The sequence below is a fragment of the Terrapene carolina genome, unplaced genomic scaffold (genome assembly GCF_002925995.2).
Source record: "Terrapene carolina triunguis isolate 2854851 unplaced genomic scaffold, T_m_triunguis-2.0 Scaffold17, whole genome shotgun sequence".
Lineage (NCBI taxonomy): Eukaryota > Metazoa > Chordata > Testudines > Emydidae > Terrapene > Terrapene triunguis.
The window spans coordinates 14,413,625-14,426,153 of NW_020664368.1; the positions used below are offsets into that span (position 1 = coordinate 14,413,625).

General features: G+C 42.3%; 1 protein-coding gene across 6 annotated transcripts in view; it reads right to left on the reverse strand.

The window, feature by feature from the left end:
* Positions 1–12,529, reverse strand: part of LOC113406374 (protocadherin-9) — an 883,162-nt gene that overhangs the window by 369,291 nt on the left and 501,342 nt on the right. For 2 of the 6 annotated variants that reach the window (XM_026651042.1, XM_026650964.1), the window contains exon 4: positions 8,676–8,693. The exons of the other annotated variants lie outside the window; for them this stretch is intronic. In XM_026651042.1, the coding sequence (XP_026506827.1) occupies positions 8,676–8,693 (18 nt within the window). The remainder of the gene's footprint in view (positions 1–8,675; positions 8,694–12,529) is intronic. 6 annotated transcript variants of the gene reach the window in all.

The window sequence follows — 12,529 nt, forward strand, 5'->3', positions numbered from 1 at the left end:
CCTACTAGCAAGTACAGCAGGGATACTCTAATTACTGGCAAAAGCAAAGGTCACCTAATTCCAGGCAATGCAAATAGCCTAATTACATTGTTAAAGACTCTGCCGGGCAAGTGTCAATCAGCAAAAGCAGCAAATAGCAGAAGAAATAGTCAGACTCTAGCATAAATTTATAAGATTCCATGTAGCACACAAGGCAATGAAGCCACACCACATGAAAATGGTTGATATGGAACTTAATTATTGTTGGTTATAATGGACAAATTATAGGGTATTTTAAAAATATATATAAGAAACTATTTACATAAATCTTATAGTAGTTATTGCTCTCTCTCTCTCTCTCTATCTATACACATACACACACACACACACACACACACACACACACGCGCGCACGCTATAGCAGGGATCGACAACCTTTGACATGCGGCCCACCAGGGTAAGCACCCTGGTGGGCCGGGCCGGTTTGTTTACTTGCCGTGTCCGCAGGTTTGGCCGATCGTGGCTCCCACTGGCCGCGGTTCACCGCTCCAGGCCAATGGGGGCTGCTGGAAGCGGCGCAGGCCGAGGGATGTGCTGGTCGCCACTTCCCGCAGCCAGGGTCCTTACCCTGGCGGGCCACATGCCAAAGGTTGTCGATCCCTGCTATGGGGGGTGTGTGTGTGTGTGTGTGTGTGTGTGTGTGTGTGTGTGTGTGTATAAATGAGAGAGAGAGAGAGAGAGAGACACACACACACACACACACACACACCCTGGCATGTGAACACCATGGTAACATTTGAACACAATTCCAACTAAAGAGAGGCATGGTGGGATATGTAATCCTCAACAGGAAGTAGAAAACCCTGTACTAATGCTGACAGGAAGCCACGCCCTGACCCCTCATTAAATATGTGACCATGCGTGCAGAACTAACATCCCATTCCAGCATACAATAATTACAGGTACTGCACAATCTGCTTCCAACGTAGTCCAATCAAAGAAATTATCTCACCCACCTTGTCTCTCTCTAATAGTCAAGTACAGTTTAACAGACTGATTGTTTTCTATGGAAGATATTGAAATATTGACAGAGATATTCAGCATTGGGTTGATGCAGTCATAATTCTCCAGTGTTATTTACTGATATTTGGTTAAGGGTCTGTCTACACAGGGATATCCAGGAAAGTTAATCCGAGTTAACTAAAGGTGTGAATTTGAAATGGATTAAACTCCTGTGTGAACTTCCTCATTCAAAAATGAAAAGACCTTAATTTGGTTTAGCTTAATTCACTTCCATTAAACTAAAACAAACTAAGGCCACTTTAATTAATAGCAGCCACCAAACAGGGATTTAAAGTGGATTAACTAATCCATTTGAAATTCACTCTTTTAGTTAATTTGGATTAATTTTCCCAGGTATCCCCCTGTAGAGCAGCCCTTAATACTGGGATACTCTGGTACTGTCTGTGTTTTAGCTATTCCCTCTCCACCCCTCCGAGTTACATAACAATTCCCAGTGCTGCCATCCTCTGCTCATACTTCTAGGGTTAGGCAGGCTTTGCAGGTGCTGCCAACGGCTTAGTATGGGCCCAACAGTATTACTGAAGTTGGTTGTAGGCAACTTGAAAAATAACACGTCATATGATTAATACTAATTTCCAGTCACTGCAGTGAAAAAACAACAGAATCAAGCCTACTGTTCCTGCTCTTTCCTCCTTATTAGTGCACACAGCACTTAGGAACAAATGTTATAGGTTTGGCTGGTTAACATTTTTATAGTACCTCTGAGAACTACAGACTTGTGAACTCAACCTACATTGGCAGTTGTCATTTAAATACAATGTTAGAGCCTGTTATGACACAGAAGGTGGGCTGCCTGTAATGTCCACAATCAAGAAAGCTTCAATTATGGCAGCAAGCCTATCGGACACATCCAATTTGTATTTTTTTTTCTTTTAGCCCAACGGGCATTCAAACGATCAGACTAACATCAGTTTAGTCCAGACATACTATCAATTTACATGGCTTAACTGACAAGTCATGCTTGTCACTAGTTACTGTTCTCAATGAAACTGTTCCCCCAGTATCCCCATGAGATACAAATTCAAATAGGTATTATAACAAGAGACACACACATTTCCAGCTGTACATTCTATTCAGCCTCCCCACTATCCAGCATAGAACAGTTTAAACCAGTGGTGGGCAACCTGCGGCCTGCGGACCGCATGCAGCCCATCAGGGTAATCTACTGGTGGGCCACCAGACAGTTTGTTTACATTTGCCCGGCTGCCCAAAGCTCCCAGTGGCCACGGTTCACCGTTCTCGGCCAATGGGAGCTGCAGAAAGCGGCAGCCAGCACATCCCTGCAGCCTGCACTGCTTCCTGCAGATCCTATAGGCCCAGAATGGTGAACTGCAGCCACTGGGAGCTGTGGGCGGCCGGGAAAATGTAAACAAACTGTCTGGTGGCCCGCCAGTGGATTGCCCTGATGGGCTGCGTGCAGTCCACTTGCCACAGGTTGCCCACCACTGGTTTAAACACACTTACAGTGTGATGCTACACTTGCTAGATTATCATTTCATGATGACACCACAGTACTATTACCATTTGTGATTGGTGGGGGCTTATTCTTTACTACTTAGCATATTTGCACATGCTAACTTGATTCAAAATGTAATCATTCAGACCTCATTTTACACCCCCTTTCCACAGGTGTAAATGACTGCACAAGGTTCAAGGCAGCGAAGAATCTGATTTGGTATTTTTAATTATAGGAAAATACTTGATAATAACTTTTCTACTCAGTTTTATTTCCCAGATAACTAAAATCTCAAAACTAAAAGTAAGAACAGCAGCAGTGTTCATGTGGGGAAGTGTCCATTATGATATTTAACAGAATAATTTACTACCTGAATTGACTGCATCCATCAACTAAATTTAATGACATCAGATGCTCAGCAGATGGTAGACAACAGACAGTAACTCTTTGTTGAATATGTTTCTGGAATATACAATTTGCCCTGATAAACTGGTCCATCAAACCCAGCATTCTACCCTGGAACAGGACAATACCTAATCCTACAGAGAAAGACACACCTCCCCCTTAACACACTTGGTCAATTGTTCAATGCTGTACATCTGGGAAGAAAAAAAAAAGGGAAAAAAAGCTCATCCTTGTGAGAGGAATTTGTTATCACACCAGGAGACAGCTTGAACGTACCCAAATAAATTATATTTCATATTTACAGCTTGATCTTTAATGAGAAATGAAAATGCTCAGGTGGACACTAGGTGAGAGACATGTGTATAGGCTATGCAATAAAATGGTATGTGCCATGATGCAAGTTGTCCCCAACATGGAAAAGCTGAGGTGGTTGTGTCATGTGACACTATGTCTGACCAACATATCCTGCGTTACTACAGTATCTAGTAGTTATGGGGAAGAGACCATAAGGAAGATTCCCTAAAAAGGTGTTTTGAGATGCAGGAGGAAGACATGTAGAGGGTCGGTGTCAGTTCGGAAGGTGCGCTTGACAGGAACGCTTGGAGATGAAGAAAAAGAGCTGCCAGCCCTGACTAATGGAACAAGGTGAAGGCAAAGAAGGCTAAGGCAAAAAAGAAGATTAAGGTTTCTGATCCTGCATCCCCAATCTTATTGATTTCACTGGAAGTTCTCCACCTGGAAGGTTTTCAGGATTGAACTCCAAACTAGAACACAAGGTCTTAGATTGCATTTAGAGCACAAATAAAAACAAACAAACAAACAACAACATGTTTATAGGACACCTCTACCCCGATAAAACGCTGTCCTCGGGAGCCAAAAAAATCTTACCGCGTTATAGGTGAAACCGCGTTATATTGAACTTGCTTTGATCCACCGGAGCACGCAGCCCCGCCCCCTGGAGCGCTGCTTTACCGCGTTATATCCGAATTCGTGTTATATCGGGCCGCGTTATATCGGGGTAGAGGTGTATGATATTGGCAAACCAGGTGCCAGTTCTTGCCAAGGCTTTAAGCCTCAGCTGAGAATTGACAAATTCATTGCTGGAAAACAGTATGTTTCACCTGTGTGTTAGTATGGTTAAGATGGGCATTGTGTGTTTAGGCTTTATGAAATGCTTGTAAGTTGCTGCATGTATTAGTCTCACTTACCATATCTTTATCACGTGCTATGAGATAATATCAAACTTTCTGCTTTATAACTGTAAAACATGTTTGCTCTGAAACTGTGAACCCAGTCAGGAGGGATCGTTTCCTGCCCACCAATAAGCACTATCAAAACTAAATGGGCCACTGTGGAACATCAGAATACAAAGACTTTGTTAACTGCCCCTTCACCACGAAGAGGTCACCTGCGAAAGGGCTCGTCCCATCACCTTGAATTCCGGAGGAAGGAAATAAAAATAGCTCACAGGAAAATTTTTCATCTCTTTTGCTGTTTGGACTCTCAGAGGGCCGGCTACGAAATGGGAGCAGAGATCGCCAGGGTCAACCTGAGTTAGCCCTAAAAGACATTCAGTACAGACAGATTGCTACAACTCTGTCACCTTGTCAAATCATAAGATGTGTAACTCATCTGTGCATATATATCTGCCTGCTTCCACCTTGTAATAAATTTCTCATTTCTTTTTCCTATTTAATACATCTTTAGTTAGTTTATTATGTATTGTCTTTGGGGAGAGATCTAAGGTACAGATTGACCTGGATAAGTGGCTGGTCTCTTGGGACTGGAAGCAACCTAAATATTTTGTGATCTTTGGCGTATGGCAAGCAACTATCACTAAATCCAGCTTGCCTGGGTGGCAAGATACACTGGAATGCCCAAGAGGACTGTCTGTGACTTCATGGTAAGCCTGTTATAATGCTTTAGGAGTTCACACTTGCTACCCAGTTGGTGAAATCTAACTGTAGAACATACAACCAGTTTGGGGTCTCTGGCCTGCTTCTTGACAGTCTGCCCTGAGGTTGGCACTCATAGTCATGAGCCACTCCAGAGAGTGTGACATAAGGCATCACTCATTGAATCATTTATTTTAAAGCCAGAAAGGATCTTGTGACCATCTCATCTGAACTTGTGCATAAAACAAATAATTGGACTTCCCTAAATTCATTCCAACTTCAAATCCAATAGCTGTGGTTGACCTACAGCATATCTTTTTAAGCAAAAAATCCAATCTTGATTTAAAAAATAACATGGATGGAGAATACACCACAACCCTTGGTAAATAGTTCTAAGGGTTAATTACCATCACTGTTAAAAAAGTGCACCTTATTTCTAGTCTGATTAGGTCTAGCTTCAACTTCCAGCCATTGTATCTTGTTATACTTTTGTCTACTAGATTGAAGAGCCCTCTATCGTCAAGTTTCTGTTCCTCATGAAACTACTTACAGATGGAGATCAAATCAGCCCTTAACCTTCTATTTGATGAACTAAATAGATTAAGTCCCAGATGCACAAAAGGAGTTAGGTGCCTAAATCCCAGTTTCAGGACCACTGCAATTCACAAAACTCCTGGTGAACCATGTAGGCACCTAAACTCGTTTGGTGAGTAAGACTTTCCAGTAAAAGTTCCCTAGATGCCTATGTTTCTGTCTCTGAGCATTCAGATTGCTGTGTCCCTCTAGGCGTCTGGATGCCTAATTCTCACAGTGATTCACAAACCAGGGGAAGATAGATGTAGGGCCTGCTCAGGTAGGTGTGCTCAGAGGATGCCTATTGGATTGAGTACCACAGGTGAGTTCACACAAAACAGCGGAGGAGAGGGATAGGAGGAAGACCTCCCTCATAACTTTAAACTCAGTGGTTAGGAAACTCACCTGTGATATGCTCTAACCATTGGATTACAGGATATTCTGATGTGGGGGCTCATTGGAGTAGGGGGACTGGATCCTGGGTCTCTTACATACTGGGTGAGTGCTCTCACGTTCTCTCACATTCTCCGTGGCCCAAGTGATTTATTCACAGTGGAACAGTCATTGGAGAGAGAGAGAGAGAGACTCTGTAGTCCACTGCTTAGCTCCCACCATCCAGGTGTGTTAGCACACAAACCTGGGCGGTGGGAGACCATGGGTCCAGTCTCTCTCCTTCAATCATTCTTTCATTTATTATCCAGAATGCAACAGATTCAACAGAAGAACTGAGAATATTCAGAATATTCCATAGCTCAGCAGTCAGGAGGATCACCAGAGAGATAACAAATCCTGTTTCCCCATCAAGTGATTGGGGGACTTGAACTGGGATCTTCTACATTCCAGGGAAGTACCTTAACCGCTAGGCTAAAAAGTAACAAAGGAGCTCCTTTTTCTTCTTCCCCATGCCCTCAGCTTCTTGTTAAACTGGTGGTCATAGTTCTAGGAGATGGTTCATAACTGAAAATCACTAGGAGATATAAACACCTTCCTGCAGCCTGGATTTAGGGACCTATCTCTGTGTGTGGGATTTAGCACACACCCTTCTGGTAAGCATCTCCGATAGGTTATTTTAGGTGCAGTGGCGCTGGAACACTTTTAATAGTGGGGGTGCTGAAAGCAGTTTTTACTTTTTACCTCATGCCCTCCCCTTACCCAGGTCTGCACCTCTCCTTATCCCCCAGAGCTGGGGCCAGGAGAAGGGCCGTGTCTCTGGGAGGGGAGAACCCAGAAAGGGGCTGAGGCTGGGTCCACAGCTGGGAGTGGGCACAGGGCCAGGAACGGAGCCCCGGGCGTGGGGCCAGAGACTGAGACCCCAGGAGTGGGACCAGTGGCTGGGGCATGGGGCCGGTGGCTGGTATTCGAGCCCCAGGCATGGGGCCAGGGAGTAGAGCCCGGGGCGCAGGGCCAGGGAGCGGATGCTCAGGCTCAGGGCCGGGAGCTGGGTACCAGGTGCAGAGCCCCTGACACAAGGTGATGGCCGGGACCCCACATAAAATCTGGGGGTGCTGCAGCACTCCCGCACTACTAGTTCCCATGCCTATGCTTAGGGGGCTCCCTGCCTAGCATAACCATTTTGTGAACCTATATCTCCCCATTCATTGTACAGGGATCCAAGGCACCTAAACTCAGGTTTTGTGAATTACAGTGATTTTCTGGGTCACTAAAACGTAGGCACTGTGATGCTCCAGGCCTTTGAGTCTCTCACTATGAGGCATGTTTTCTAATCCTTTAATCATACTCATGAATATTTTCTGAATCCTCCCCAATTTTTTCAACCTCCTACTTGAATTGTGAAGAGAACTGACAGAGTATTCCAGCAGTGGTTACACCAGTACCTAATTCAGAGATAATATAAACTTGTATACTACTACTCAATATTCCCCTATTTATACACATTAGTACTTGTAGCCACAGCATTGGACTGAAAACTCATGTTCAGCTGATTATCCACCATGACCCCCCATGTCATTTTCCAGACTCATGGCTTTCCAGAATAGATTCCCACACCATATAAGTATGGCTCGCACTGTATGTTACTAGATGTATGAATTTACATTTGACCATGTTGAAACACATATTTTTCGCTTATACCCTGCTTACCAAGCAGCAGGGCCGCCCAGAGGATTCAGGGGGCCTGGGGCAAAGCGGGGGAGCTTGTACTCAAGTCTCCAAGTCTGCGGTGGCGGCATTTCGGCTGCGGGGGGCCCTTCAGTCGCTCCACGTCTTCAGCAGCACTGAAGGGCCCCCCGCCACCGAAATGCCGACGATGACCGGAGCGACTGAAGGGCCCCCCACTGCCAAGATACCGAAGACCCGGACCACTGCCAGGTGAGGAAAGGGATTCTCGGCCAGGGCTCGTGGGGTCCCTGTAGGGCCCGGGGCAAATTGCCCCACTTGCCCCCCCCCCCATGGGCGGCCCTGCCAAGCAGTCTAGATTGCTCTGTATCAATAACCTGTCCTCTTCATTATTTACAATACTCTCAATCTTTGTGTCATCTGCAAACTTAATCAGTAATGATTATACATTTTCTTCCAGGTCATTGATAAAAATATTAAATAAGGTAGGACCAAAGACCAACCCCTGCACAATCCCTCTCGTGAAGTGCAGAAGTCCTCTGGGGTGATTTTCTTTTCAGTTTGAAAGTTCAACTCTCACTTTATTTGTGTAATCAAATAAGAAACTATTGGATGCAGTTTTGTCATGCTACTCGTATTAAATTCTGGGAATCCTTTTATATAGTCAGCTAAATCAATAATTGAAATTAAATAACTGTGGTATCACATAATTTCTTTTTTCCTTTAATACTTTAAGGACATGCCAGGAATGCACTAATGTTTCAAAGAGCTCAGAGACATCATCCGGAATGGTCAATTCACAGGATGTTAAGCCCTGCTCTGTGGGATTCTGAGCAAAAATGTTATCACTAAATAAATCTTTATAGTCATTACTTAAACAAAAAAGTATGTTTCTAAGTTCTCTATACATTTTCCACTAATATGACATCATATATGATGTGCAGTTACAGAACAAAACACGTGTGGATTGCAAACATGACCTACATTCTCCAAAGATAAAGTTGCCATTTTTCAGATTACTTTGACATCCTATTTTGTTTCCCCTTAGTTGTGATAAAAGCATGAGCTTGTGTCACATTTTCCACTTGCCTTTGTTGTGTTTGTTTTATTCTCTATAGTATATTAGAAAGGAAGCTCCTGTTGGTGTTCCATTTTACAGTGTTTACTCTGGACTCCATGTTATCATTGCTGACAGCTGAAAAACCAACGGAGTTGTTGGGAAGTTGCTGAATCTGATTCTGTGTTTGTGGCTCCCCCCCCCCCCTTCCCAGACTGACTACATTGTTTTCTTCCTTTGTAATGAATCCATCACAACATATCCTGCCAGCACTATATTTTGACAGTGGAAGCACAAGAAAAAGGCTTGCTTTTCTCCCTTAATTTAAAATGAAATTCATTTGATTATGGCCACAATAAGGACTGTGGTTAAAAAAAGCTGATGAGGGGAACACATTTCTTAAACATTTTCAATTCAATACAGTATTCTTCACTCCCTGCTTTAAACTGTTGTGTAATGTTGATGCACATTGCTAAACAGCTGCCACATTCTACCCCAGAGGTGGCTGCATTTCAACAGCACGTGAAGTATCTCTATGAATAATGCATGCCTCAGCTAATTAAGTTCATAAAGCATTTGAAAGGTGCTATATCATGTAAGTCATTATTAATAAATAGGATGCTCAGTAACGTTTTCAGTGAGCTATGCAGATAACAGATGCAGTACTCCATACAATTCTAGGGGCAAATAAAATACAACAAAATCTATTTCAGCAAAGTGTCTGTAAAAACATTTGAAAACAGAATTCTAAAGTGAAAAATTTATTCAGAGATCAGAAGTTAATGATAAACATACTTATAACTATCCATACAGCTACCTATGCAGATTTTTCCTATATAGAGGACTTAACTACCCAAGTTTGAACTTGCACAGTTTCTACCAGATTTCCCTCCTTAGGGGTATAAGTGATGTCCCCATATGAATCTAGCAGTATATTTAAACCACAAAAATAAAGAATAATAAATTAAACTCAGAGTTCCATCAAGATTCCTAAGAGCTCTGCTTAATGATAGGGAGACCCATGTGGAGGTCTTGTGCCTCTGACCGTCCTCCTGTCCTACCCAAGATCTGTAAGACAGTGTGACCCATGAGTTCCCATGACAGGGAATAGAAAGATCATGCTGATACTATGTGTTTCCAGGATGATGATGTCCTGTATGGACTTCTGTGGGGTCTGGAGAAATGGAAAACTATACTACAGAGGTGGCACTCCCTTTCTTTCACCCTTCTCACTCCCATTCACAAAACTAAACAGGACAAACTGCCCCTCTGTTTTAATGCACTTTTATAAGTCACCTGGCAAGGCAATGTCAGCATTATTTACCACTTGCTGCCATCATCAATGCTTGTGTCAGTTCAAGGTTTGACAACTGCAGTGTCCTTTATATGGCCTACACCTAAAATTGGAAACAATCTGGTTTAGAAGGTAGCAGTCCGCTTGTTAAGCTGTGAATCATTTTGTAAGCATAAAACACCTGCTCTCCAGATTCTGCATTGGCTGCCTCAAGTTTTCCAGGTGGAGTTTAAGTGTTGTTTTTGACCTATAAATCCCTAAATGCCTTGAGACTTGCCTACCTGAGAGACTGACTCTCCCCATGTGTTGAGATCATCGGAAGCGCTTAAACCAGAGCTCCCTTGGCATAAGAAAGAGAGGGAGCTGCTGGTAGGCAGTAGTGTGTGAGGGATCATTGACTTTACAATTCACTTCCCAGTCAAACCAAAGTGACTCAAATTTGTTGACTTTTAGAGGATACTAGAAAACCCATCTATGTAGGCATGTATGGAGGGGTATATGTGTATCGTACAAACAACAGATGAAACATTCCTCTAAATTACCAGAGCTCAGTTCTGTAAAACAAAGGTTACAGTTAAGTTTAGAACACCATCCCCCACATCTTCCCACATTTTTTTTAAATTAAAAACAAACAAACAAACAAAGCTACCTCCATTACAGGTTACTAGAAAAGACTTACACAGCCCTCTAGTGTTGCAAAACCTCAGACCCCAACTATAAATAGACATAAGCAATACTAATCTCTGCCCCTCACCCACGCTTTTGCTAGAGAAACACAACTGAGGATACGACTGCTGGGCATAGAGATTATTCAAATAACTTTGGCAGACAGATCTGCACTGCTCATTCTCAAAACACAAGGGAGACAGTACCAAGTACACGACAGCTTAGAAACTGCCTTTGTTATTAATAACTACAATATTATTTTTTTAAAAACTCAGATTAATCAATTTTTTCCAAGAAAAAAAAAATCAGAGATGAATTTAATTTGCTGTGTACTTGTTTAAACAGCTGACTGGAGAGTTTATTATGCCTGATTGCAGGCCTTCAGCAACAGTGACAGCTTCTTCCTCATTTCCCCCCGCTTCTTTCTCAGCAAGTTTCCATTGACAAAGCCTACGGCTATACTCTCAAAAATCATATAAAACCTGACACTGCCAAAATTTCAACCGCAAAAAAGGTGTTCTAAGGTGTTGCCTTTCAAATCTAATTTTAACAGACAACTGTGTTCTGAGAGAATATACCATGATGATAATGTGAGGCACACAGGCTACCCATGGGCTGCAGATGGAGCTGTTGACAAAACAGTTCTAGTCACTTGAGAAAAGCCTGGGCTGGGGACTGAGCATTGTAGAATCTCTCCCCTCTTTTAAAGGGGCATTGTCCTAAATTCTTTTCAACTGCATTCTTGGAATGACAGCATCCAATGACACAAAAGTAAGACATGCTTATACACACTAATTAGTGAATGAAGATTAAAATCAGAGATTATCTAACAAGGAAATAGAAACACACAACAGTTCTACAACACATTAACCCTCTACTGACTAATATAGGAGGTTCTATAAGGGGGCATCCAGCTCCTACTGCTTGTCTGTTAACTGCAGGCATGTGTAGACATGACATAATGAAGTATGTGGTTATTCATCATAAAACCTGAAATTTTACAATGCTTTGGTTAGCAGAGGTATAGCAGGATTGAACTTCACTGTGCTCTTGTGTACTTTGCCACTTTCCACAGCTGTAGACCTACCACTATGCCAGCTGATCGCTGAAGCACAACAGTTTATTTTACACTTGAAATTTCTAATAACTATTGCCTGGGGAATGAAGAGAAGCCCAGCTGTTATATTTACTAGCAAAGGATGTTAATTCAACCTTCCTTTGGACAATTCAAATTAAGGTTTCAGATCACAATTATACAAGTCAAGAGTGATGGCATAAACACCATCATGTGATACATGATACAGAAAGAGAAAGCTACCTGGTAATTAAAGTTGCGAGCATGACATTATATTGCCACAACTTCAGTATTCCTCATGCTCCATTTTGAACAAATGAGTGAAGAAAAATAAAGATTACTGCAACATTAAGGACTGAATTGAAATGTACAAGTCAGGATATTAAGTTAAGGTTACTTTGTAATTAACTCACCCATATTACAACTTCTGCTCTCAGTTAGAGAAGATTTTTTTTTAAAGTACTTAGGCAGTTAAAAGCATACCTAAATCTACACAGCAAGCCAAACAGTGATATCACTGGGGCTGTGTGGGGTGTAAGTCAGAACAGCATCGGCTTTTATAGTTATTAATTTTTATAGTTAAAAGACATGCTAGATACTTAGCAAATACAATGGAAAATCACAATCCCAGCCCCAAAGAGCGTACACCATATGTTATAGACATGACACAATGAGTGGGAATGATGAAGGATGGTGGGAATGGGGTATGGAAGATGAGCTTTATGACATTATAGGTGGATTATTGTGACTACAGAGTACCCAATTTTATTTCCTAATTTCTGTGCATTTACATTTGTATCCCCAATATTGCATTAATGTAACTTTATGCCATTTTTTTGTCCTGGGGCAAGAGAAAGAAGAGAAACTGCTCCCTGCATGCATTGTTAGCATTTAAATGGCCAATATTTAAAACTGAGGTCAGATTTAATCTCTTTGTGTCTCAGTTTCCCATTGTAAAATGTGGATTCCA